Below are 27,085 nucleotides of genomic sequence, written 5' to 3'. Positions count from 1 at the left end.
GCAATTACAGAGTGGTATTCAGTTAACAGAACAACAATTATTTTGTATAAGCTGCATCAGAGACAACTGAAGATGAAAAAACTACCATCCCCATATATAACTAATTTGTGCTGTGCACCAACAACAACCTGCTTTAAATTTCCATGCCAATTTACAACCCCCATACTGTACCAGCCAAGGTTAGTGGCTATTGAAAATACCACCAGGACAGGGCTAGCTAAAGACACATTCGGTAGTGTGTTAACTATACAAAAAAAGACACTGTACAGTTTAAAAACAAATCTTACACAGCCTTACATTTCAATTTTTTTCTTTAAAAGGAGTGAGTTGTGTACAGGGGGGTTAAATCCTTTATAGACAAGAAAAAAAAACTGCGCTAGAACCAACTTATTCATCATCATCATCTTCTTCTTCATCTTCATCATCTTCCTCCTCTTCATCCTCTTCATCTTCCTCATCTTCCTCCTCTTCCTTCTTTTTCTTGCTTTTTTCAGCCTTGATGACTCCCTTTTTTGCTGCATCAGGCTTTCCTTTAGCTCAGTACGCAGCAATATCCTTTTCGTACTTTTCCTTCAGCTTTGCAGCCTTCTTTTCATAAGGCTGCTTGTCATCTGCAGCAGTGTTATTCCACATCTCTCCCAGTTTCTTTGCAACATCACCAATGGATAGGTCAGGATGTTCTCCTTTGATTTTAGGGCGATAGTCAGAACAGAACAAGCAAAAGGCCGAAGGAGGCCTCTTGGGTGCATTGGGATCCTTGGACTTCTTTTTGGTTTCGCCTTTAGGAGGGATATAGGTTTTCATTTCTCTTTCATAACGGGCCTTGTCCGCCTTTGCCGTATCTTCAGATTTTCCTTTCTCTTTAGCAGACATGGTCTTCCACCTCTCTGAGCACTTCTTAGAAAACTCTGAGAAGTTGACTGAAGCATCTGGGTGCTTCTTCTTGTGCTCCTCCTGGCAAGTTTGCACAAAGAATGCGTATGATGACATTTTGCCTCTCGGCTTCTTAGGATCTCCTTTGCCCATGTTTAGTTATTTTTCCTCAGCGAGGCACAGAGTTGCCCAGTGCCCGTCCGGCTCTCACTTGCCCCGGCGCTGTCTCTGTGGAGCTCGATGTACTGCCAAGCAGGACTCTTAATGTGGCCTCTCATCTCTCATCAGCTGTTAAGTTTTGGGGTTCCCTACTTCATTCCAAATAATTCAGGTCAGTTCAGTTCTTGTTTTGCAAGGGATGACCTGGAGGTAGTCAGTTTCCAGCAGTCCTGCTTGCTCATGACACCAACTCATCTGTCCCGCTGCATGGATGACAGAGGGAGGTGTTCTGCTTGGAAAGTGCAGGAGCTGGGACCATCCCATACTGCCTGTGGTCAGAGCTGTCAGGCAGGAATAGTATGGTCAGCTGTTAGTTCGAACTCAAAGTGATCACTGCAGCCAGCAAAGCAGTTAGGAAGAGGGGCACAGGGCAGCAGGGTGGGAGGGCTTTCCTTCTGGAAGGAGGGCTCCAGGAGCAGATTCTACAGAACAAAGATCATTAATCCCCCTCCCACCCCAACCCCATGGTGGAAAGTTTTCCTTCGCTTGCTTTTTGCTTTCCCTCCATTGTACGAAATCAGTGTGAATCATTATTATAACTTCTAATTTTTTGTGTAATCCTCCACTCTCATCTAGACCTTTTGTCTAGAAGGTTTGGGTACAAGAGAGACAAAGCGTCTTTACAGAACATTTTCACACAATTTACACAGATTTAATTAAGTCCGAATCTCCTAAAACCCCTTTCAGGCAAGCTGATTTGGGATTAGTGTTAAGGGGAGAGGGGAAATATATCATGTCCAGAAGAATGGCCAGGGTGGAATTCTGAATTTTAAAACGTTTTCCAAATGGATCTCTGTTGCCCTTCTCATCTGATTATGACCCAGTGAAAGGCCTAGAGAGAGGATCAGCCCTCTCTGGTGGCAGCTGCACTGAATAATCAGACTGCCTTCCTGAGGCGTGGGTACCAGGAGAAAGGTGAGGGAGTGGAGTCACGCTAGCCGCTTACTGATTGTTGAGTGACCTCTGCCAGATCCAGAAAAGGCAGAACTTGCCAGACTGCACAAGTCAGAAAGGCCGAACACAAAAAGCCAATAGCAATGAGATCTCCCTGGAAGGAGGCCCAAAGTCCCACCTGACTCAGTCTACCCAGAGTGGGGCAGAGGGACCATGCTTCTTGCCATTTGATCTTCTCTGCCTTGCAGCTAGGGATAAAAATTCCACCAGGTTAGAGTCAGGCTCCGTCAGCAATGGCCTCATCAGAGAACAGCCTTTTCCATGGGCATGTTTGTGTGATCCTGTTACAGCAAGCGTAATAGCGGGTGGTTCCGAGGACAAACCGAGCGGCACACGGAGAGCTGGAGAATCAGTTTATTCGCTGGCGGGCTCAGAGGGGTCTCACCACCAAATTCTGAGCCCTGTCTACCCGATTTTTCCCACTTTTATTAAGTTTGGGTGGTCCGAGGGGTGGGGTTATCAGGTGACTAATGCCCGCCAGATAATAGGTTAGTTGATGTGTCAGGTAATAGGTTTAGTGTTATGCTAATGCTCCAGGTAATAGATTAATTGATGGGCCAGGTAATAGGTTAGTATTATGCTAATGTGGGTCTTCCGTGAGGGGTGGGCGTCTCAGGTGGCTGATGCGCCAAGAAATAGATGGGGGTTTTCCTTATCAATCCAGACAGGTCCCCAGCATCCACGATTCTTTCCACAGCTCGTGGCCCCACAAAGGGGTGTCTTTCAACAGTCTCAGAATCTGAGCCCTGCTCATTGAGCAGGGCGACCACACACCTGTTTCCAGCTTAGAACTGCTGAAAACTATAACAGGCATGGGTGAGCCAGGCCCAGGCAATTAGGGGAAAGCTGGCAACCTAGGATTGCCCGTGATCCCTTGGCTTTTCCTTGCTTCGGGCAGCAGATGGAGGTAGCTGCCCCTTTCTCATGCAAAGCTGAGAGGCTGCCTGGCTAGCTAGGCCTTTCTAGTGAGGATTTTTTAAAAAGTTCTTTTCACTCCGGTCAGTCACAGAGACCAAGCTGACCTGCCCCCAAAATGGGCGCATCTGATTTCCACCAGAGCTCGTTAGCAAGCTTAAGGGCTCCTTTTCAAAAAGGCATGTTTCTAGTAACCATTACAAAAACTCCCAAAAGTGTACCTCAATCTGGAAACTGCTCCCTTTCTATGCTCTTTTGGCATAATGCCTTTTTTAGGCAAACAGAAGGGCAAAAATCTGCATGGGGACGTGTTCTGTCTCCCACACCTAGAATCTGATAAGATTTCAGGCTTCCATTAGCAGTAAGAAGCCAGCGGTTTTCTGATTCCCTCCAGAACCCCAGGGTTAAGGGGCATTCATCCCACCCACAGGGGGCAACAGCAAAGACGTCGATTCACTCTTTGCAGCTTCCCTGATGAGACAGTCCTTCTTTAGCACTTATGACAAGCATATAACATCCAAATCAATTTCTGCCATACATTCAGACACAGTAGCACAGAAAACAATACAAAGCCGTTTTAAAACTCCTCTTTTTTCCCCACAGCAATGTAAACCTCTAACAGTTAAATCCAGCATTTACAGAGATAAAATCACAGCTGCAGCGAGAAGCTGTTTCCTCCCTCCTGGAGGAAACGCAAAAAGGGAGGCAAAACGTAGGCAACAGGGTGGCATTTTAGAGCTCCCCTTCTCCCTGTTTGGCCCCTGTGAAAGAAGGCTCCAGGACTCCTTCTGCCCCTCAGGGAGGTTTCACTCCACATTCCTCAGCATCTCCCTCACCCCAGGTTCCGTGTCCCCTCTCCTGTGGGCACATGGTTGCTAGTATCCAACAGAACCATCAGCATTCGAATTTCTCCCCTCCACTCCCATTTCCCCTGTGTGAGCGGACTAGTGCAGTGCCTTCTGGGCCACAAAAACGGGCTGGGGTAGCAAGGGAACTAAGGACAGCGGGGATCAGAGAAAGTAAGCCAGACACATTCCGTGTGCTGCGTATCTTGGCTCTGCAGTCCTCCCAGAGCTGCTCTGGCTGTGGGAGCTAATGAACCTACTCTCCTCTTCCCTGTAGGACAGAGCAACGGAAACTTCTTTTCCCACCTAAAGGCCACCTCCAAGAATTCCTGGGCCCCTTCCCCTCCCACCTGCAGGGGAGAGCAAAATGAAAAGTACCATTTGGGCTGCATTTTCCAAGCCTGTATCCTCATCCCTGGCTAACAAACTTCCCAGTCCTTTGGGTAGGTCTGTGCTGGTTTCCCATGGGTATTGCTCAGATCCTGCCAGCCAGCCACAGGGCTCTCATCTGTCTGTTCCGGTAAACCATGTGACAAATAGGACCCCATCATCCTTGCTGCCGTAACTGTTGGGCTTTTACTATTCATCTTTATTAATTTTATTCTGAATGCACACAGGAGGTGTTCTGGGTCAGAGACAGATTAGTCATTTGCATAAAAGGATAACACAATACTGTGTAAATGATTGTAACTATGTGGCACCCGCTGCTCCAGTGCTTACCCCAAGGTGGCATGATGAAAGCCAGCTGGAAAATCTCCAGCTCGAGTGGGCAGATATGCCACAGGTGAGGGACAGAGAAAAATAGATTTTCTTTGTTTATATTCAGGAGAAAAAGGCAACTGCTTCCCTCTCCTCTCCTAAAAGGAGGGAGGAAACATTTTTGCTGCTTGGAGACAGAATGGAAAAGATCTTGGGTTTTCCCTCTCACCTTTTAGAGTATAAATACATTTTCCAGGAACCCGATTGGCTCTGGTGGCTCCAGTTTTTATGACCTAGACATGTCTCCAAGGTCCTGGGCCTCATTTTCCTTTCAAAATGTAAACACATCTTCAGAGTTAGGTAAATCTCTCTAGAATGTCTCATTATACAGTTGTGAAATAGCTGAGGATCCCAAGTTTTCAGCGACACATGAAAAACACTGTGATCCTTCAAAGACAAAGATTCTGCTTCTCTTGCTAACAATTGCCCCATTAGGCCACGGCAGAAGCAGGACAGGTATGTGGGTCCTGACCCAGCAGTCTCTGTGGCTCCAGGCTCACAGGAATTGGCTTTGGCCCCTGAAATCGGAGCTGACTCACCACGCATTGGGCTGCCAGGCAAAAGCCTGAGGTGGAGGTAGCAAGGGGAGGAGGTGGCCAGGGCATGAGGGTCGGTGAAGGGAGCTGGAGTTGAGAAGACCTTCAGGAGTGGGAGTGCTGTCTGTAGGCACTTGGAAGAGGGGATATTTCATGAGTAAATGGAGAATGTCAGTCTTAGCTTCCTAAAAAGGAGGAAGAGGGGGCTAGGGAAGCAATAAGCTAGGAAGCAAGTGTATTTAAAGAGATGTTGGGGCGCCTTTTCTGGCTGAAACACAAGGGAGAGGAAAACAGTACGAGTGCTTGTCTGGAGTGGGTTGGGGGACCATGTCAGTGTGCAAGGCCAGGGCGGCGGTCAGATAACCTCTGCAGATGGACCTAGCAGGCTCTGCCTAGACACCCTCTGAGAAAACCTTCAGGATGGCTGGGTCAAAGGTGCAGTGATGGATGGCTTAGTGTGAAGTAGGTTGCTCCTAGAAGCAGCAATCGGGTTGACCCTCTGATATAGAGATCAGAGCTGCTGACCTACAGCCTCTCTTAAGATTTCTCAGGGGTTGTGACCTTTACATTTGGTTTGTAAGGCAGAGACCTTGTGAAAATATGCTGAAATCCTGCCAAGATGCAATCACACATCTGCCCAGATGTTATATGAAGACTTCTGTGCTGAAGAAAAGGGAATTCACAGTCTTAAAGTTGAACGGTTCGTGTCTTAAAAATTTCTAACAGCCTGGAAATGCTTCTTAGTAAAATTACATTTATGTGAATTGTATCCTGGAGTGGCTTTTATCTTTTAAAGTTAATATTTCAGAGGCCAAAAGAGTCTGTAATCAACTTGAAAGCAGTTGGAGCACAGCAAACAGTCTGGAGACTGAAAGAGAACATTGATGCAGAAACTCAGTGATGCTTTCCAGATTGGCGCGCTCGCATGGTTCAGAGGCTGGGAGAAAGGGCGTCCGACAGGGCAGGGCACCCCTGCTGAGGGGGCACGAGGAAGCACCTGTGGGCATGGAAAGGCCTCCCTGGACTCTGGGGCAGGTCCTGCTCATTATTCTGGGTCACCCGACCCCCACCTCCATCAGCAGGAGAGGCACAGGCATGTGTCTGTGTGTATGGTCTGGGGGAGAAGATAGCATTTGTGTGTTTATCTTGTGACGCAAAGCAGAGCCATCTCCCAGCTCCTATCAACACAGAGCCCATCCCTCTTGGAACAGGAGGCCTCTGCTGGGCTTAATTCACCTCCCGGACAACCCAGCCACAGAGACCTGGGGCCTGGGTGGGTTCAGGCTCTTTTGGGATGGAAGGCGACTTTTTTCAACAAATGGCAGGGATTACCCACTTCTGAAATATAAATGGGGTTAGTCAGTATTTGCCTCTTTAAGTCCTGAGTTAATCCAGCATTGATGCTAAGGTGATGTTGGCTTATTGTCTTCATTTCACCAGACTTCCTTTCAGGAGTGATTGAAAGGCATCCTGTTTTCAGGGCTGTAACTGTAGACATCGATTTTGAGAATGCACTGTTCTGTGAACAGCTGTGACGTTCTTATCTTCCCCTCTGTGATTTGCACATGCAGTAAGGAAATCCTTCCTCATCCGAGAGAGTGCCTATTGTTACCTCTTTGGTGCAGATTTTCCTAAGCAGGTAAAAACTAGCAGGACTAGATGAAGCTTCTGCGTCTTGTCCGAAAGCTTCTGCATTCCCAGACCTGATATGATACAGGTAAAGCAGCAGGGCCTTGATACCGCTTCTGGACATACCCATCAGCGTGGCATTCTAGCTTCTGGCAATTACGGTGTTGGAAAAAAACATCTACTGGTTGCCAGATCTAAAATCTTTAATCAAGCCCTTGGCAAGACAAACATTTGCTCAAAGCCGAAAAAATGAGGAGACAATAAATGTCAGATGTCTTTGACTGGCTGTTTTGGTTAGAGACATGTTTTGTTGCAGGTTCTAGAAAGCCCTCTAAAAATGCCTTGCACAAATGAGGGATATGTTTGTCTCACATCACAAGAAGTTTGGAAGTAGGTAACCTGGAGCAAGCACAGCGCAGCAAGGTTGTCAGAGCTTTGGGCTTGCACTTCTTTCTGCTGTGCCTTCCTCAGAGGGTGGCCTTTTGACATTGTGCCCATCACCTTATGGTCACAAGATGGCTGCATCCTCTTCAAGATCTAAGCAGGAAGAAAGAATCAAGGAAGAAAGGATAAAAGATGAAGGAAGAGCCTTTTAAAAAAAAATCTCATTGACCACAATTATGTCATTTGTCTGCTAGTTTTAAGTGAGACTGGGAAATTGATTATTAAACTTTCTTGCTTCCACATTAGAGGAAGGCAAGGGAAAAGGAGATTAGGAACACGTACTGAATGGGCCAACTTATGTTATCTGCCACAAGGGGTCACAATAAAATGTCACTGGATAGGATGGACTATGAAGGTATGCCTCTCAGAAGCAAAGAAGGGCTAGCAATAGGCTTTGCCAGCATGTAAGTTGTTTCCTTCCAGGTGGGGAGAAGATCATGGTCAGGACTGGCGTCTGGTCAAATAGGCTATGGGAGTTGGGAAAGGAAAAGTTGAGATTGGCCAAGAAATCCACCTGCCCAACCAGGGCCCTACAGGAAAAATTCGGAGTACTAATAATGGCATGGAACAAAGGATAATCAAGTCCATATACCTAATTTAGGAAGAAAAGTTAAAGAGTGCTCATATCGATGGAAAGACTAACATGTCAAATCCTATTCCAGGTATTTTCAAGTGTCTTCCCACAATAACATTTGAGCCAGATGCTGTTATTCATCTTAAACAGTTGAGGTCACTAATTAATATGCAAAGAGAGCACACAGTAAATGGAGGTGGAGAATTTGAGCCCAGGTCTGCCTGACCAATTCCAGGGCTCCCTTTAATTATCCTATGTTGTCTTAGTACCCAGGGCCCCATGGGGATAAGTCTGGCTCTTCTTCCTCATGATTGTCCTGCCCAGATGTCCACAGACTTGTAAGAACAGTATTCAGGCAGATGACCCAGGAATACTGAGTCCCACTCCTCCCAATTATAGTCCTCAGGTTGGGTTTTGTTGCCTTCAAACTTTGCTCCTTCCACTAGAATTGAAGCCCTGGAGGGCCAGGACTGTGTCCTGTTTGCTGGTGTAACCTTGGTAACTGGCATATAATAGATACTCAATAAATATTTGCCAGATAAGGAATGATTGTAGGACTGTGCCATTATAATGTCAGTGACTAATGCCAAACCTTGGGGACCACTCATGAAATATTTCTTAAGTGGTGCATGTGAAGGAGGAGAATATATTTCCAGCCAGTGGGCTCAGAGAATATTCATGATAGAGTCACTCAGCATTTGAGTCAGTCTTAAATGACAGGGAGGATTTTGAAATACTGAGGTACGGGGAAGAATGCTGTTGGTGAAGGCGACAGGGACAGGGTTGCAGATGTGGGAAGGTCCAGACTATCCAGGGAGAGGCCAGTTTGAATGGAGGAAAGTCACCCTGAGGACTTTGTCATCAAATATGATTGGGAAACATTGGGTTAAATAAACTAGGTAGTTGCTCATTACAGACATTTTCAGAGTTAAACAATACTACTGTGACTCCAAGTGGCATTTCTCAAACATTTGGCCTTGGGGGCCCTTTTTCTTGCAGAGCATTTCATGGAATGAATGTTGCACGGAACACATTTTTGGGACTGCTAGCTCAGTCCCACACACAGAGGCAAGGGAATTGAGACCCAGAGAAGAGTGTTGGCTTACTCAGGGCCACATAGCAGAATCTGGATTAGAACCCTGGTACCTTGCTCAGATCGCTTGACTCCCAGTGTGGGGCACATTTGGGATGTGAGGACTATGTGAATAGAAAGGACAGCTTTTAAAAACATTGTAAGGAACATTTATTTACCTATTATTCAAATAACAACTTTGGTGCTGGATTTTTTTCCCCCAGCTTTGTACAGTGACATTTTATATTCACCACCTGACTCAGAGAGGTGAACCGCCTGTCACTGTCATTTGTGTGTGTGGCCTACAGTATCTTGGGAAGAACAGTCACCTCTAATCTCCCCAGGTTTCCCGGAGGGCAGAGAAAGGATGTTCTCCTGCTGTAAACATTTTTACAAGCTGTACCTCTCTCCTTAGCTATTCCTTGCCCCCAACCCTTATAGTTGGTGTGGTCGGTGGAATGGTCCCCCAAAGATGCCCACATCCTAAGGGACTTTGCAGATGTAACTGGGTTATGGACATTAAGTTAGCGAGATGATTTGGGATTCTCTGGGTGGGCCCAGTCCAGTCACGGGAGCTCTTAAAAGCAGAGAATTTTCTGTGGCTAGAAGCAGAAGTGACGCAACAGAAGGGCAAGTCAAAGAGAATCAAAGTGTGAGAAGGATTCGGTGCCATCTTTGAGGATGAAGGGGGCAACCTGACAAGAAACGCAGGTGGCTTTAAGGTGCCGAGAGAGGCTCCCATCTGACAGCCATCATGGGAATAGGGACCTCAGTCCTCAGTCCTGCAACCATAAGGAACTGAATTCTTCCAAGAACCAGAATGAGTGCGAAAACAGATTCTCCCCCTCGAGTCTCCAGAAAAGAGCCCGGCTGACCACCACTCTGATTTTGGCTCTGAGACCAGAGCAGAGGAACCAACCAAGCTGCTCAGACTTCTGACCTATATAGACTGTGAGATAACAAATTCGTGTTGTTTTAAGCCACTAAAGTTGCAATAATTGATTTTGACAGCCACTGAAAACTAACACACCCAGGTAGGGTCAGTGGCATATCCAGAGTGGAAGTCTTGAAGGGAAAAGAGTTTAGGGAAAGGCACCTCAGGGCCTGAAGGGGCTTTGGGCTGAGTGTGAATCATTTTAATGTTTTTCGAAAACCAGCTGCTTTGAGTCACCTCAGTCTTCTCTGTTTCTATGTGTTGTCTGACAACCAAATCATGGGGCCGTTATAATTGGTCCAGGGCCCCTGTGACTCAACTGATAGTGTGGATATTAGTGGATGTATCACTTGAAAAGATGGAGGCCGCTAATTCACAAAATCTTGACGGGTTGAAATGTGATTACTAAAGAAGATATTACTAAGGGCTCCTACTGTTGAATAGCCCAGGCTTCTAAGGGAAGCCTTTAGCTTTTCAGCAGAGGGCATGTCCCAGAAGGGAGCCATTTGTCTAGGAGTCCAAAATAAACATCACGGTGCTTGAGAAAGAATTTCAGCTTCCATGGCAGATAACCCAATTACCCTTAGATCTACAGCCAGCTTCTGAGTCTTGGTACTCTTTTGTTTCTAAATGTGGAGGAAAGTGTTTGCATTCTTTTACTTTACCAAAATAAAAGGGAGACATGGAGAGGGGCTTGGTTTTGCTGGCCTGAAACTTTTCTTCTTTTTGTTTCCATTTCGTTTGATTTTCTGAACCTATTTGATGTTATAGCACAATAGATCTAATTATTTAAAGTCTTCGAAGCTTTTGCATAGCATCTTATCTCTGATGAGGGAGGAGCATGTTGTTACAAAATGCTTTCATTTTTAAAAGTGCAGGATTAATTTTAATGTTAAAAAAATTTGGTGGAAATTCTGTACTGGATAAAAGAACGGTTTAAAAATCAAGGAAGCTTCTTGGATTACTTTGAACAAAACATCCTTTTTTATTAAACTTGAGTGTATCTGCAGGCTGTTTTATTCACGCTCTATTGTCATCTCTAATGCACATAGAGGATACCTTTCCCACAGTGTGATTCAATACAGGCGCCCAAAAAGATGGTCTCAGATTTCATGTGTCCGGGTAATTAGCTGAGTTAGAGCGGCTCAGTTAAACCACTTGAAGGTCAATAATGCATGAATTTCTGGCAGACTGCCTAGCACAGAGTCCATAAACACATTTGTATAGAGACTGTTTTTACAGTAACGTTTGTGTTTTAAATACGAAATAAGTAATATTGGGATTTGCCTAGAATTTAATTCTATGACAATTCATGTTTTAGTATGACACAAAAAAATGTGGCTGTGCATGCTTTCCAAATGTCCAAAGAAATCTTTCCTCTGTTTTGCATATTTGTTAGCACAATCTCTTACGGACCTTAAAATCGGATTCAAGCGTCTCAAATCAAAACATCAGAAGTTAAATTCCCGACCCCTCTTGGAATTTGTTTAGGTGCCCTAAAAAATGTAAGATAAATGTAAAATAAGCATGGTAGTTAATTTTTTTTCCTTAAAGGTACAGTTTTTATGTAAAACTTTAATCTTGTCCCTAACATTTTACTAGAGCATTCAGATATCAAAATAAAATACACTCAGTTTTGATAAAGATGCTTTTACTTCCAGGGTGTCCTCAGTGGACAGAGCAAACACAGGATTGGGCCATGCAGATTATAGTGATTTTGGGTCTACCTTTTTTTACTTGGTGACCTGAGGTCACAAGCTTTCTATGTGTCTGGCTGTGTTTCCTCTAAAATGCTTAAGGTACCAAACCTCACCTTAAACTGATTTTTAATCACCTACAAGACATGGCATGAATATGCTGTTTGAACCCTAGCATTGCTGCCCTGTGTCGGACCTTTTCTTGGGATTTTGGGCCTCGTCACGGTCACACTCCCATTGGCTTGTGCTCTTTGCACCCACCACGCTGGGAAAAATGACTTCACTGGACTGGCCAGTATGCTGACGCCAGCTTTCCCACCTAGAAGAGTGCCAAGTTTAGGCTTATTTTAATTTTACTAGAGCTGCGAACTGATAATCTGTGACTGGAAGATTTTAGGAGTCTACGGTCCTAGTTGACTATTTCTCCAGTACCACAGTTCTTGGGGAGGGCTTGCTTGGTCCCTCCCGCTCCCCTGCTGGGTCTGGTGAAAGGCAATCTTGCTGTGTCCACGTTTGTCATAGGCATTCCTCTTGATATCTTACGTTGGGATATGAGTATTCACACCTCCTGCATTGGCCAGAAATGTCTCTTTGAGCCACTTTTTTTGCTAATAGAAAACAGCCAGGATAGGGTATTCTTCTAGAGGCCTTCCACCTGAGGCTTATGGAGGGGGCCACTGTGTCCTTAAATAAGATACCACCTGTTTTCCTCAGAACTTTGATGAGGTCTTGCATTGAATAGGACTTTTGTTGAGCTGTTGTCACCAGCTACAGGAGCAAGTCACATTTTCCCAAGAGTCTGATCCTACTGGCCAGGGGCTTTCTAGGGCACTGTCATTAGGCACCAGCAGAGAGTCGGGAGTGGGTAGGGGGTGGGGGAGGGAAGAGACTGATTGCCTGGGGTTATGAGTCTGTGTCCATCCTGCAAGAGGCTGATTCTGGGATTGTCATCTAGGAACGCCTGCCCTGGACTTTATTGGATGTCATCAGCTTTTGATAGTGAAGAGCTCAATATTTTCCTTTGCTGATTGGGCATCCACATGCTACATACATTTAGTTTGCCTTGTGCTATTCTTTCTTTTTTTTGGCCTCAAAAAGTGGACTTTTAAAAGAATAATTGTTTTTGGCCTAGTGCGGTGGCTCACGCCTGTAATCCTAGCACTCTGGGAGGCTAAGGCGGGACGATTGCTTGAGCTTATGAGTTGGAGACCAGCCTGAGCAAGAGCAAGACCCTGTCTCTACTAAAAATAGAAAAAATTACCCGGGTGTGGTGGCGTGAACCTGTAGTCCTAGCTACTCTGGTAGCTGAGGCAGGAGGATCACTTGAGCCCAAGAGTTAGAGGTTGCAGTGAGCTATGGTGATGCCACTGCACCTCTAGCAGGGATGACAGAATGAGACTCCGTCTCAAAAAAAAAAAAAAAATCACTTTTAAAGTCTTCCTTTGCTTTCGTTATGACTTGGAAATTAAAAAAAAATTTATACACCAATTAAATCCTTTTGGAGTACAGCATGGAATCAGTAAATTAACAACAAAAACCCTTTGTGAAAAATGTAGCAGGCACAAATGGCCTCATCTATGGTTCTACTTTGTTGGTATTTTTTGTGAAACCAGTCTTGCAGCTTAAGCACTTTTTCCATTTCTGAGGCACACAAGAGTATAAGACTGTGTAAATAGAGGGAACATTGTCGTCAACTGTTTACTCTCTGGCTCCCAGTCTCTCCTTAGCCTTCTAATTCCTGCCCCAGATCAGGGGTCAAAGGTCCATGGCAGGCCTACACTTAAGGGAACTCTTCAATTTACTCCGTAGTTGAAGACAAAGCCAAAGGGCTGGCCTTCCCTTATTGTGAAATCTGCTTACATCTATAATATCTATAAGTGGAAACTTCTGCAGAGAAAGTTAATTTTTGGTGGAAAACTCTCTAAGAGTTATGTATTCCAAAACCAAAGGAGTGCAAAAGTAACCGAAACGGACTATGGCTGTAGCTCGAAAATGATTTCTACATCTGTCGTTAGTGTTCTCATGTCAGGGTTCACTCTGCTTTCCTGCACAAAGAAAAGTCCTGATGATTTATGCACCTGAAGGACGTATCTTAGCAACGGCTCTGAAGAAAATGTACTGAGAAACGAATTTTCTGTAGGCTTTGCCTAGAGGGAGCTCCACCAGAGCTTCAAAGCCATTTAACGTGTCCTCTAAAGTGCTGTTTATATATAGTTGCATTAATTTTAAGGAGGGAAAAAAAGGCAATTAGTCTTCCTAGTTGGTAGTAGATTTGTTTACTCTTTTAAAATACCCATCCCAACACCATGTGGGAATTAGGAGTAAATTTTCTAAGAGTCTTTTTGGATTTGGCAAGCAGTGTTAGGGTTCTTTTAAAAAAGTTGTTTGGGGTTTTAAAACAGTAAGAAAAAAGTTCTGAGAAGTTAATTAAAAGTAATGCTTTCTGAAAGATCTGTTTTTTCACTTTTATTTTGAAATAGTTACAGATTCACAGGAGGTTGCAAACAAATGTATAGGAAGCTCCAGGCACCTCTATCCCAGCCCCATGAAAAATGAATTTTGACTGTTGGTTTTCCTATGAAAAGAGGAATCGTACCTAAGGATTGAACTAGAAAATGGGTTGCTTCACTTCTAGCTCAAAGGCACGGTGGGAGCGCAGTACTGTGCTCCTTCCAGGGCACAGACTTGGGCAGCCATGGCCGGTGGGTGCAGCAGGGACACCAGACAGCAGCACATGGACTTGTCCAGCCACTCAGCTCTTTCCTTTCAGTGTCCTCCCCCACCCTGTCTCGAAGTTCAGAGTGACTGGGTTTAGGGAAAAGGTGAGTGAGGCTTGAATGGGTACTGTGCAGTTGAGCAAAGTCTTTTTAGGTTTTGCCTGCACTTCTAGCCCTTGTCTTTCAAGGAAGGGTGACCTTTTTCTTCCTCTTTTTAAAAGTTAAGGGCCTTTAGTCCAATGCAATGGGGACGGGTAATCAATTCAAGATCACATACTAGAGAAAAACCTGTTTTTTTTGGAGGTGAGGAAGAGAGATATAAAAGTTTAATTAAAGTCACTTATTTTAACGAAGCACATAAAGTTATGTTAAGGAAGCATAAAAATATTTAAAATTATACTTTAGTTTTCGCATTTTGTCTGGTTGAGGAGGGACATGAAAGAGAAGAAAGTAAATCTCAGATGTGGAGAGAAAAAAGAAAGGCCAAGAGTGAGTGAGGATAGGGAGAAAGTCTTGTTATCCTTAGCTCAGAAGTTGGGTTTCAAGGAAGATTTTGTTTTAGGTAAATTAACGCCCCACTTGGACAGGGAGTTTCAGGGCATCATCTGTTGCCACCCTTTGAGATGCTAATTCATTGATTAGCCATTCATCCTGGCTTCTAAGAATGCTATAGGCCTCTTAGCATCACCAGCTGGACAGCCACAACCACACCAAGAGGAGATCCTGCAGAAGCAGACAGCAGTTCTACTCTGTTATGTGACCTTCCGATGCCAGATAGAGAAACCTAAGTAAACAAGGGAACAGAACAATGGGATGTATAAGTAGCAAACTGCTTATGGATTTCCTTATGGAAGTCCTTTATTTTCAGGCAGATATAAAAAGAATAAGTATTCATCACCTGCCAGCTCTGGCTTCGACCCTTGGTGAAACCTCGCCAATCTGTCACCTTCTTTCCTCCCTCAACAACCAGTGTAATGTACTGGTTTCTCCACTGTCACTGGGAGTTAAGTGCAGGGGATAGTCAAGTTTTCTGAATCCTTTAGCCTCCTTCTGGCTACACTTGACTCCCCATCCAGTCTCAGGACCATGTTTATTTGTTGAATGGTCAGTTACTTTAACATTGTTATCATTAACACCCTAACCCTCCACCACCCCAAAGAGTAGTACTCAGACCTGCAGTAGGAATATCCCCTGGGAGGTTGTTAGAAATGCAGAATTGTGGGCTCTGCCCCAGACCTTCTGAATCAGAATCTGCATCTTAGCAAGACGCCCAGGTGATTCTCATATGCACATTGAAATGTTAGAAGCATATGTTGGCCTCCCTGATGCTCACCTTTTTCCCTTCCGAACTGCCACCTGTCTGCCAGAAATAGTGCTTAAATCACCTTGAGACTCAAGGTTCCCTCACAATCTTCTTATTCATTTTTTATTTCCTAGTACTTCAAGAATAGCTCCTTAAGCTAGGCTTGGTGACAAGCACCGGTAGTGCCAGCTACTCAGGAGGCTAGGGCAGGAGGATCTGGAGGTTCACTTGAGCCCAGGAGACCTAGCCAGACCTCATTTCTAAAACAACAACAACAACCACAACAAATACTTTCCACCCTCTGTCCGCCATTCCTCCCATTTTTTTCCTCCTCCTATTCCCATCCTTTCCTGTCTAACTTACAGAGATCAAAAGACCTTGCTGTACTAACATTTTTTTCCTTCTCTGCCTCAATATATTTTTGGTCTTCTGCCACCGTCTACTGTTTTCAAGTTTCAGATGAAGTAACATCTTCCTTATTGCTGAGCTAGCCCCTCTGCCTGTGCCTTTGGTACACATTCCTTTTCCTGTTCTCTGGGATCTTGCTGTGTTACTGATCTTCTTGCTACTGGGATCATTTCCATCATCTCCACTAAGCCCTTCCTTTTTGCATCCAAAGGAGCAGAGATCTTATTTTAAGAAAATTTCAACATACTCATACAGTTGTATTCATTTGATCCTACTCCTTTCTGGTTTGTGATCTGTTTCTCCCCTGCCACAATCAATTTCTCATACCAATGGTCTGGAACAGTGGTTTCAAACTGGGATGATTTTGCCCTCCAGGGCACATTTGGCAATGTCTGGAGACATTTTTGGTTGCTGCAACTGTGGGGAATGCTACTGGCATCTAGTGGATAGAGGCCAGGATGCTATTAAACATCCCGTAATGCACAGGACAGTCCCCCACAACAAAATTATCTGGCTAGGTGACTAACCATTCCAGTTTGCCTGTGACTTTCCCAGTTGTAGGGTTATAGCACTGAAAGTACTGTGTCCCAGGAAACACCTCAATCCTGGGCATACTGAGATCATTGGTCACCCTCAATCAATATATATATTTGATCCCAAATGTCAAAAGTGTCCAAGTTGAGAAACCCTGCTCTAGGAGGAAGACCCATTAACTTCACTTTTTTCTTACCAACTCCCTTGCCTTGAATCTGACCTTTAATTTCTGTCTTCTTGTTACTAAAACAGTTTTCTTGAAAGTCACCAACAGCCACCTTCCAAACAAGAAATACAATGGCTTTTCTCCTTCTTCAACCCTTTTGATTTATTTCAAGCATTTGACACTGTTGACTTGCTATTCCTTTTGAAACCCATTTTTCTTATACTTTTGGTGTGTGTCTTTGTCTCTTTTGTGGGTTCCTCTTTCCTACTATATCTTAAATGTACATAGTCTCTTAGGTGTTGTTCCTTGGCACCTTTGGCACCTTTTCTTTACTCTCCTATTGAAGAATTTATTCCACTCCTTAGCTTCAGATCTCATTTCTGTTAGTTGATTCCCAAATCTCTTTCCTGAGTCCTAGTCTTTCATTTCCATTGATTGAGGGGTTCCCATGGATGTCCAGCAGAATCTAAAACTCAACCTGAGTAATGGCAGGTCAAGAAGAACATTTAATTAGTAACAACTAATGTTGGCTAGCAGAAAAGATAATATGGCCTAGATTACCTTTCCAGCCTTATCTTCCACTTTGGTCCTATATAAGCCTTAAACTCTATCCAACCAGGATGACTCTATCTATGCTCTTGTGCTTTCCTCCTTCCATGGTTTTGCTCCATGTCTTCTTGCTAATTGGAAACGCTTCTGCCTTTCTTAAAATCTTCCTGATCATCCCAATCAGGAACAGTGTGGAATGGTGAAAATACCAGATTAGGAGTCAAAAGACCTATTTCTCTCACTTTAACTTACTTTTAGACTTAGGGTAATTGCTTGAGCTCTCTATAACTTTATATATCTTTAGTAAGGGAATAATAATCCCCTATCTACCTTTCTCAAGACAGTTAATGTGAAAAAAATGCTTGGAACGATGTGAACTGCTACATAAGCATTGTCTGACCTCCTGAACTCTGATAGCACTTTATACTTTCTTGTGGAAACTTACTGTCTCTTGCTTGTGAAATGATGGCAGACACTACAGACTTCTTAAAAGTAGAGACTATAATGTAAACCTTTTTCTGCCATAATTTCCATCATTGTGCTTATCATGTTAACAGGTTCTGAGTAAAGACTGATGAAAGAATAGCAGTTCCAACTACTATTCAGTCTTTATTCTTGATTCATTAATTCCAAACATTTTATACTATGTCAACTTTATCACACTCCCGTTTTTTTAAATCTCTGATATAGGTGATGTCTTTCCAGTGCAAATGAATCCAATAGCTCAATCTCAGTTTGTACCTTTGGCTGAAGTTCTTTGCTGTGCCATATCTGATATGAATGCGGCTCAGACTGTAGTAACACAGGAGTCACTTTTGGAGCATTTGATGAAACATTACGCAGGTAGAGTAATACATTTTTCTCTATTTGCAGTTCATTGCATGTGTTTGTTTTCTATTTATAAATAATCTTGAACACCTAAGTAAATTGAGTGATATCTTTTGTATATAAAATTCACCTGGGTTTTATTTATTTATTTTTATTTTAAACTATTAAGGGGGTACAAATGTTTTTGTTACATGGATAGCTTTTATAATGCTTAAGTCAGAGCTATTAGTGTGCCCATCACCCAAATAGTGTTCATTGTACCTGTTAGATAGGTTTTTGCTCCTTCCCTCCTCCCTTCTGCCCACTTCTTGACTTCCAATGACCTTTACTTCTCCCTGTGCCCCTGTGTGCCCATAAATTAGTTCCAAATTATTAGAGAGTACATGTGGTGCTTGTTTTTCCATTCCTGAGATACTTCATTTAGGATAATGGTCTCCAGTTCCATCCAAATTGCTGCAAAAGACATTATTAATTCATTCCTTTTTATGGCTGAGAAGTACTCCATGGTATATATATATATATATACCACAATTTGTTAATTCACTCGTGAATTGATGGGCACTTGGGTTGATTCCATATCTTTGCAATTGTGAATTGTGCTGCAATAAACATTCAAGTGCAGGTGTCTTTTTGATAAAATGATTTCTTTTCCTTTGGGTAGATACCCAGTAGTGGAATTTCTGGGTTGAATAAGGTTCCTTCCATAGAACCTTATATCTATAGAATCTTATATCAGACCCCACCAGTAAAAGTCCTGTGGCAACAAATTTGATAAGCGTATTTCTTTTGCTTTCCAGATGAACTTTTTCAAAAATAAATGCTAATGGCAATAAATAAATAGATCAGTCTTTTTTTTCTAGTCATGAGTAGTGATCAAATAGATCAGACTCTGTAGAGAGAAGTGCAAAAAACGAAAAGGAAAAGTTCGTCTACCCTCACCTCCCAGTAGTTCATTCCCACTTTCCCAGAGGTGACAACTGCTATTTTTTTATATGTATACTTTCATAAATTGTATTTAAATATATATCTCCTTTTTTATAACATAATTTGAATTTCTATACATTCTTTCTGTATCTTTCCCTTTTTAACTTACAAACATATCTTAGAGGGGGGGCACAGTGGCTCATGCCTGCAATTCTAGCACTTTGGGAGGCCAAGGCAGGAGGATTGCTTGAAGCCGGGAGTTTGAGACCAGCCTGAGCAAGAGTAAGACCCCATCTCTACAAAAAATAGAAAAATTAGCCAGGTGTGGTGGCACGCACCTGTTTTTCCAGCTACTCAGGAGGCAAGGCAGGAGGACTGCTTGAGCCTAGGCATTTGAGGAGTTTGAGTGAGCTATGATAATGCCACTACACTCCAGCCTGAGTGACAGAGTGAAACCCTGTCTCAAAATAAAAAAACAGAAAAAAAATCTTAGAGATCTTTCCATACCAGCATATATTGATTTATCTCATTCTTTTAATAGCTGCATGATATCCTAATGAATGATTATACAAGGATAGTTTTTATTTTTTCCATTATACAATGAATATACTCATTGTAGAAAAATACAGAAAATATAGAAAAGTACCACAGCCCAAAGGAAACCAATGTTAACATACTGATATATTTTCTTCCAGTATTTTTCTTATACAAACATTCTTAACATTGTTTTCATAATATAATTTTGAACCCTGCTATTTGGAAAAGGGAATTTCTTTTAAAATTATTTTGTTACCTTTTGCTTTGAAAAACTACTATATCCAGGTGTTAGGTAGTTTGCCCTCATCCAAGCGCAGACTGGTTTTCATTTTTTCTTTAGATTCTTATGAATATTTAAGCTATGAGACTGTGGTTGTTCTAAACTCTCATGTTAATTCACGAAGAATGCTTTCCTCAATTAATATTTAAATTTATAATGGGTTTGTATTTGAGTGAATTCAGATTTTTTTCTATGTATCCATTAACCTAGCCATATGTCTTTGTGTGGGCCAAATTATATTCTTATTATAAGTAAATTATGAATATTATTTGTGTTTTGTTGGCATTTTAATGACATATTAATTGTGTTACAATCAGCTCTGGGTTTATCAAGCAAATATGTGGTCATTTCTGAGTTACTGATTTCACTCATTAAAATGTTTTTTATTCAAATTCTGTCAGTGTAAAATGCTTATTTGTTTTAGGCATTGCAATTCCATCTCAAGATATTCTCTACACTACTCTGGGAACTCTGATTAAAGAAAGGAAGATTTATCACACTGGGGAAGGATACTTCATAGTTACCCCTCAGACTTACTTCATTACAAACACAACCACCCAGGAAAATAAGAGAGTCTTTCTATCAGAAGAAAGTTGCCCGATGCCAACTTCCATGACATATCTGGTGAGTGTGGAGAGCTGCGCAGAGTCAACCCAAGAGAATGCTGTCCCCATTTCCCATTGTCAGTCTTGCCGGTGTTGCCCTGATGTGTGCACCCAGGACGTTCAGGAACCACCAACTGTTGCAGAAGTGACTAGAAAAGGCCAGAAACATCTTGGGAAATTCAAACCTTGGGCACAGAATGGGGCAGTTTCTGCGTCTGAGGAGAATCACATCTGTGAGAGCGCCAAACCTTCACTGTGCACAAGAGACAGAGAAAAAGGCAAGAAGTTTGGTTTTAGTTTCTTGTGGCGCGGCATATCCAGAAAGGAAAAACCCAAAACAGAACACAGCAGTTTCTCTGCTCAGTTCCCACCTGAAGAATGGCCTGTGCGAGATGAGGATAACTTGGACAATATCCCTCGAGATGTTGAACATGAGATAATCAAACGAATTAACCCCATTCTGACTGTTGACAACTTAACCAAACACACCGTCCTAATGCAAAAATACGAAGAACAGAAAAAATACAACAGCCAGGGCACTTCCACTGATATGCTGACAATCAGGCATAACTATCCTTCTAAAGAGGGAGTTAAGAAAAGGCAGGGTCGGTCTGCAAAGCCTCGAGGGCGGAGCCGTTCTCATAGGGATAGACACAAAGCCAGGAATCAGGGAAGTGAGCTTCAGCCAGGAAGCATTAAACTGGAAAAACACCCCAAGTTCCCTACTACACAGCCCACCCCTAGAACTAAAAGCCCTAATAAAGCAGTAGTTCAGAAACCACTTGGTGAGAATCTAGCAGTGCCAGGTTCCCATTTGATTTATAAAAAGCGAATCAGTAATCCTTTCCAGGGTTTGTCTCACCGAAGAAGCCTAATAACCAAAGGGCACAACATTCAGAAGACTAGTGATGTAAAACCCACTCAGCCTGGACCAAAGGAAAAGCCTTTCCAAAGGTCAAGGTCTTTGGATTCCTCAAGAATCTTTGATGGTGAAGCCAAACAGCCATATGCTGAACAATGTAATGATAAATTTAGAGCAGAATCCATTTTTATGAATCACTCTACTGTCAAACCCATCAGAGATCACCTCTTAAATTGCCCTCAGTGTAGTGTTTTGCAAAATAATGGTAAACGCTGTTCCTTTAGGGAAAGCATGTTGAGATATGAAATGTGTGGTGGAGAAAATCAGGTAGTCCCTGAAGTCTTGAGGGACTTTGACAAATTAGGGGAGACCAAAGAAACACTACATAGCCTGTCATCACAGGATTCCCTGTCTTTAGACCAAACATCCTCTGCTTGCAGGTTAATTGATAACACAATACACCAGTTTCAAAATCTTAGCCTTTTGGATTACCCAGTTGGTGTGAACCATTTGAGACAACCTGAGAGACAAGACAGAGACTCAGAAGAATTAATGAGAAATGCATTTGTCCAGGATGCAGAGACAGAGAGTCTAAAAAATGAAGGGCTTTCTGACGAAGACCAAGCCTTGTGTCAGAATGAAGTGGAAGATGATGATGGTGCCTGCAGTTCATTATATCTAGAGGAGGATGACTTTTCTGAGAATGATGACTTATCTCAAATGCTGCCTGGCCACATTCAGTATTCCTTTACAGGTGGGAGCAAGGGGAATCATTTAGGAAAACAAAAAGTGACTGAGAGATCTCTGACTGAGTACAACAGCAAAATGGATAGGTTTGAGCCTCAGATACTTAAAAGAAATGAATGTTACAAACCCACTGGGTTGCTCAGTAACCCAGGGGAAAGCCAAAAACCTGATTTCTCTGCTGAAAGCTGTGGCCTAAATTCAGGGACCCGGTTTGGTTTTAACTATGAAGAAGAACCTGGTGTTGCTACATGCGTCCAGGCCTCAGCAGCTGATGGAAGTATATTTGATTACCACAGCGCAAGAAAAGCCAGTTCTGAAGCTGAAACCCTGCAAGACTCTGTTGGTGACACAGAAAAGAAACCAGCTAGCTGGAGTCAGAGTCCTCAGAATCAGGAAATGAGAAAACATCTCACACAAAAGTTGGAACTTTTCAGCACTTCACATATGCCAGTGTTGGCTCAGACTATACAACATGAACACAGTCACTTGGAAGGAACAGAAAATCATAGCATGGCAGGAGATAGCGGAATAGACTCTCCACGGTAAGTGCACGTAAAAGTACTTCATTAGCCACTATCCCACAGGAATTATTAAAACCAAGGGCATATTGAGTTACCTAGTGAGAAACTCCTGAATAAACTTTTATAATGATACAATTCTGCCCGCCTTTACTGAATAAATTGCGTAAAGTTACAGTGAAATCTCTTACATAGTAGGGTAGAATTATTTTTCAATGTGAACCAAATTTGACTGCTCCACTACTCATAAATCTTGAATTATTTCTAGAAATAGAAAGGAACTACTATAAACCAAGCACTTTCTGAATTGAGGGTTGGAAGTTTTCATTTATATTCCTGGGTCTACCCAGTTTGAGGAAGGGATGTGGCTATTTTCCACTAATGTTTTTCACTCCAATTTGTTTAAATAATATTATTTGGATGATAAAAGTAATATAGTCATGACGGAACATTTAAGAAGTACTGGAAAGTATTTTATAAAACACCTTAATCGTTGTACCATCTAGATATTTTTACATTGCTTTTTAAAAATTTTTTAAATTTTACATTTTTTTTATTTTTTAAGAGACGAGATCTTGTTATGCTACCCAGGCTGGAGTGCAGTGGCTATTCACAGCTGTGGTTATAGCTCACTGCAGACTTGAGCTCCTTCCTGGGCTCAACTGGTCTTCCTGCCTCAGCCTCCCAAGTAGCTGGGACTACTGACATGTGCCACTGCACCTGGCTTAGATATCTTTTTAAAATCCTCTTGTATTTGGTGTACTTCTCTCTAATACTTCAGTCTTAGCATATATGTATTTTGTCTATTGGGCTCATACTGAGTTACTATTTTGCTTATTTCTTCTTTCAATTAATAGTATATTATGAATATTCTTCCCATGTTATTAAATAGTTTCTAAAAGATCATCCTAAAAATTTGGTGTATGTCTTTATTAGATTTGTTTGTTATATAAAGTTACTATGTGCTTCCTTTTGAAAAATTAAAGTAATACAAAATTATAGAAAGTAAAACTGGAAGTCTCCATTCCCTGACTTTTTCCATTCCCTATCCATAGAGGTGACCAAAACATTGTTAACCATTTTGTATATATTCTTTCAGACTTTTTTTTTTTTTTTTTTTTGAGACAGAGTCTCACTCTTGCTTGGGCTAGAGTGAGTGCCGTGGCGTCAGCCTAGCTCACAGCAACCTCAAACTCCTGGGCTCAAGCGATCCTCCTGCTTCAGCCTCCCGGATAGCTGGGACTACGGGCATGCGCCACCATGCCCGGCTAATTTTTTCTATATATATTTTTAGTTGTCCGATTAATTTCTTTCTATTTAGAGACGGGGTCTCGCTCTTGCTCAGGCTGGTCTCGAACTCCTGAGCTCAAACAATCCGCCCACCTCGGCCTTCCAGAGTGCTAGGATTATAGGCGTGAGCCACCGCGCCCGGCCAGAAAATAACATTTGAACATCAGCTATGTGCCATAATTCTTCTAAGGTTTAGGGGGACAGAGATGAACAAAACATTGTTGCTATCTACAGGATTACAATTGAGTCCAGTTGAGGAGACCAACAGACAAGTTGAATGCAAGAACAAAGTGGAAACTCATCATAACAGTCAAAGAGATGTGGAATTAAGAGTGATAGGCTGTGTGGGGGAAGATTTATTGGAGGACACACTTTTGAGATATATCTTAATATAATGGACAATTGATGGAGAGGAACAAGGTGGGAAAGAAGCAATGTAAAAGCAAAAATAACCAAACAGTAATGTGAGTTGGCTGAAGCAAGGCAGATGTGTTAGAAAAGGGACTAACATAGCTTACAGCTCCTAGAAAAAGAACATTATCAATATGAAAAATATAATAGTTGGCTTTTCCCTTCCATATGATTTCTCTAAAAGTAATAAATTACACAGGAAGATGTTGGCCACTTCAGATGTATGGAAGAGTTTTTTAGGGAACTTACCGTCTTTGCCTAGAATATACTTGATATTGGATCTGAGAACAGATTTTGTTCAGAAAATACGAACTTCTTTGAAAGCAGCTGTCGAATAATTGAGGTGCTATTGTGAAGCCTTGAAAATGTAAAGAGAACTTTAGATTTTTAAAGGTTAACTTACTTGATAAGTGCACCTTAGTGTTAGCAAATGTATGCTTCAACGTAACAGTAACAAATGAAGCGTAATGCCTTGATTAGAAATCCAGGTCCCTTTTGAAGGCAATAATTCTGTTATTTTTAATATCTTTAGGACACAGAGTCTGGCATCCAATAATTCAGTCATTTTGGATGGACTAAAAAGAAGACAGAATTTTCTGCAGAACTTTGAAGGCACAAAGAGCAGTCAAACACTCACATCCAATTCCTTACTACAACTAACTCCAGTCATTAATGTTTAATTTTCTTTTGGAAACTTTTTTTTGTAAAAATGTACAGCATTACTATAGACTCTTTCAACCAAGTATTATAAGAATCTTCAAAAGCTAAGTATATATATGCAATTAACCTTATTACATATTTTGTTCTAATTACAGGCTTTTTTCCTTTTTTGGTATTTTAAAGCTTTTTAAAGCTTATTTTACTATGAATTTATTGGGAATATATAGATTGTTTGCAATAAAAAACATGGAATCATTAGTCCTCTTCCAATTAAATGTAATTAACTTGAATTTTTAGACATTCATTAGTTTCTCAAATATATAGGCTACTAATTTACTACCCAGTAGTGAACTTTTTTTTTTACCTACACTAATACTGTGTTAAGTGGATCTCATCAGATTTCAACACAAAATCTAGAAAACTGAGGGTCGTACAGATACTCTGCAACTGAAGTCTTGTTATCAGAAAGAATTTATATAAATGGTGTTTGCTACTTTGCAACAAGAATTCCTTTCACCCAATCGTTGCTGCCCAGGATCTTCTCTTCGACCAGCTTGGACATGAACAAATGGCTCCAAATGTGACTGACTGACAACATCCAAAATTCCTGTGGCAGTAGACATCTGGCTCTACCACTCTGGGTCCTCCCTACATTTTACATTTTAGGCTCCCTCTATAGCATGGCAATGAAAAGTCAGATGGTAGAGATAGAAGAGAAACATAATGGTTACCAAATGGCTTGTGAGTAAAAGGGAGGTTCTGAATTAGAGATTTAGAGAAAAGATGTAATATGGCTGATAGATGCTTAGCAGTTCATTTACATTTAGATCCATTTCTGCTCATGATATGACCTAGCTTTGCCAGAATTTTTTCCAGCAGGCCTTTTCAGACTGAGTATGGGAATGGTCAGTTCTCTTGGGTTTGGGGAACATAGAGAAATCAAGACTGGTTTTAGCACCCCGGGTAGATGATGGTGTTGTTTTATGGTTGAGGGGATGTTTTTTCTAAGAGGTTTCTAAGGATTGTCAAGGCCTTAGAACTCAAGAATACTTGAATAATTAGAGAGTACCTCTTGCCACCTCTCACCATCCTGATATTAATGATGGCCAGAGTGAAGCCCACCACCATAGGAGCTGCATATAGGCCCTGTGGGAGTGCAAAGGAGGGGAGGTTGGAGTCACTGCTCTGTTTTGCAGTGGTGAGACCACTCACTCCTGACTGTTGGTTTTCAGTGGGCCCCAACCAACCTACCATGGCATTCCAAGAAGATTAGTCATGGTCACAAGGACATTGTAAAACCTGCTCAGAGTACCAAGTGGGGTAATCTGGCATAGAAAAGACTTATAGGGGATGTAGGGGTGGGCAAATTGTTTTAGGGGGCCTTACAGCATGGAATCAGCACCAGTGAATGGAAGTTAGGACAAAGATTCCAACTCGGTTTGAAGAACTTCCTGTTAGACAAAACTATCTGAAGATGAAGTGGGCAGCTTTGTAAAGTAATGAATTCCCATTATTTAGGGCATTCAAGCAGAGGCTTGGTGATCTCTTCACTGGTATGTTACAGAGGAATTTCCAATATTTAGCTTAACAGATTGAACTCTGTGATTTTGAAGAATCCTTCCAACTGGGAGGATTTATACTTACAAAATTTAGTGAGGGTTGTGTAAAATATTGAACTCATCCAAGATTCCTGAGTATTGCTTCCAGGTCTCCCTTTCTGCCCCTGTCCCCGCCAGCCGTTGGAAAAAGGAGCACCAACAACTGTGTTTCATCTTTGATTTTTGGACTGGACAACTTTCTTAGTAGAGTGAGGAATCCAAAGTCTCTTGGGGCTCTAGCCACATCTAGGTACCAATGAAATCCATCTAATTTTGCCACTGGATGCATAGGGCACTCTCTAATTAGAGGTATTAAATGAAGCAAGCCTGTTATAAAACCAATAAACTTCTCTTCTCCTATAAAACTCATCATATAACACAGATATTAAAGATGAGAATATGTGCTATTAAATTGTCATTTGGAAAATTATTCTATAAAATAGGTGACCTGCATTTTTTTCCCCAATAATTGCTTTTTTGTGGAAATTTTAGTTATTTCACTTTCCTATTTCAGTCTATTCTCTAATGAGAAAACTGTTTTCTTGAGGCAACTTGATGATCTCAGGTTAGGATTCAGACACAAGTTTGAATCCCAATCCCATCCTGGGTAGCTGTGTGATGAAGAAAGTTATCAAATTTCTCTGATTCAGGCCGGGTGCAGTGGCTCACGCCTGTAATCCTGGCACTCTGGGAGGCC

At 42.1% G+C, this 27,085-nt stretch overlaps 1 protein-coding gene and 1 pseudogene across 3 annotated transcripts in view; one reads left to right on the top strand and one right to left on the bottom strand.

The window, feature by feature from the left end:
- STOX1 (storkhead box 1) overlaps nucleotides 1-25,126 on the top strand; it is a 40,197-nt gene extending 15,071 nt beyond the window's left edge. Inside the window, exons 2-4 of one of the 3 annotated variants that reach the window (XM_012658635.1) lie at nucleotides 17,819-17,971; nucleotides 20,122-20,321; nucleotides 24,663-25,126. In XM_012658635.1, coding sequence (XP_012514089.1) covers nucleotides 17,819-17,971; nucleotides 20,122-20,321; nucleotides 24,663-24,686 — 377 coding nt within the window. In that variant the 3' untranslated portion in view covers nucleotides 24,687-25,126. Of the gene's footprint in view, nucleotides 1-17,818; nucleotides 17,972-20,121; nucleotides 22,454-24,662 lie in introns of all 3 variants that reach the window. The other 2 variants (XM_012658628.1, XM_012658642.1) reach the window with 2 other exon arrangements.
- On the bottom strand, nucleotides 388-1,050 carry LOC105821850 (annotated as a pseudogene).
- Nucleotides 25,127-27,085: the final 1,959 nt, after the last annotated feature.

Source organism: Propithecus coquereli, unplaced genomic scaffold, assembly GCF_000956105.1.
Source record: "Propithecus coquereli isolate 6110/MARCELLA unplaced genomic scaffold, Pcoq_1.0 Scaffold117, whole genome shotgun sequence".
Lineage (NCBI taxonomy): Eukaryota > Metazoa > Chordata > Mammalia > Primates > Indriidae > Propithecus > Propithecus coquereli.
The sequence above is the reverse complement of the archived record's forward strand: the minus strand, read 5'-3'. Positions and strand labels throughout refer to the sequence as shown.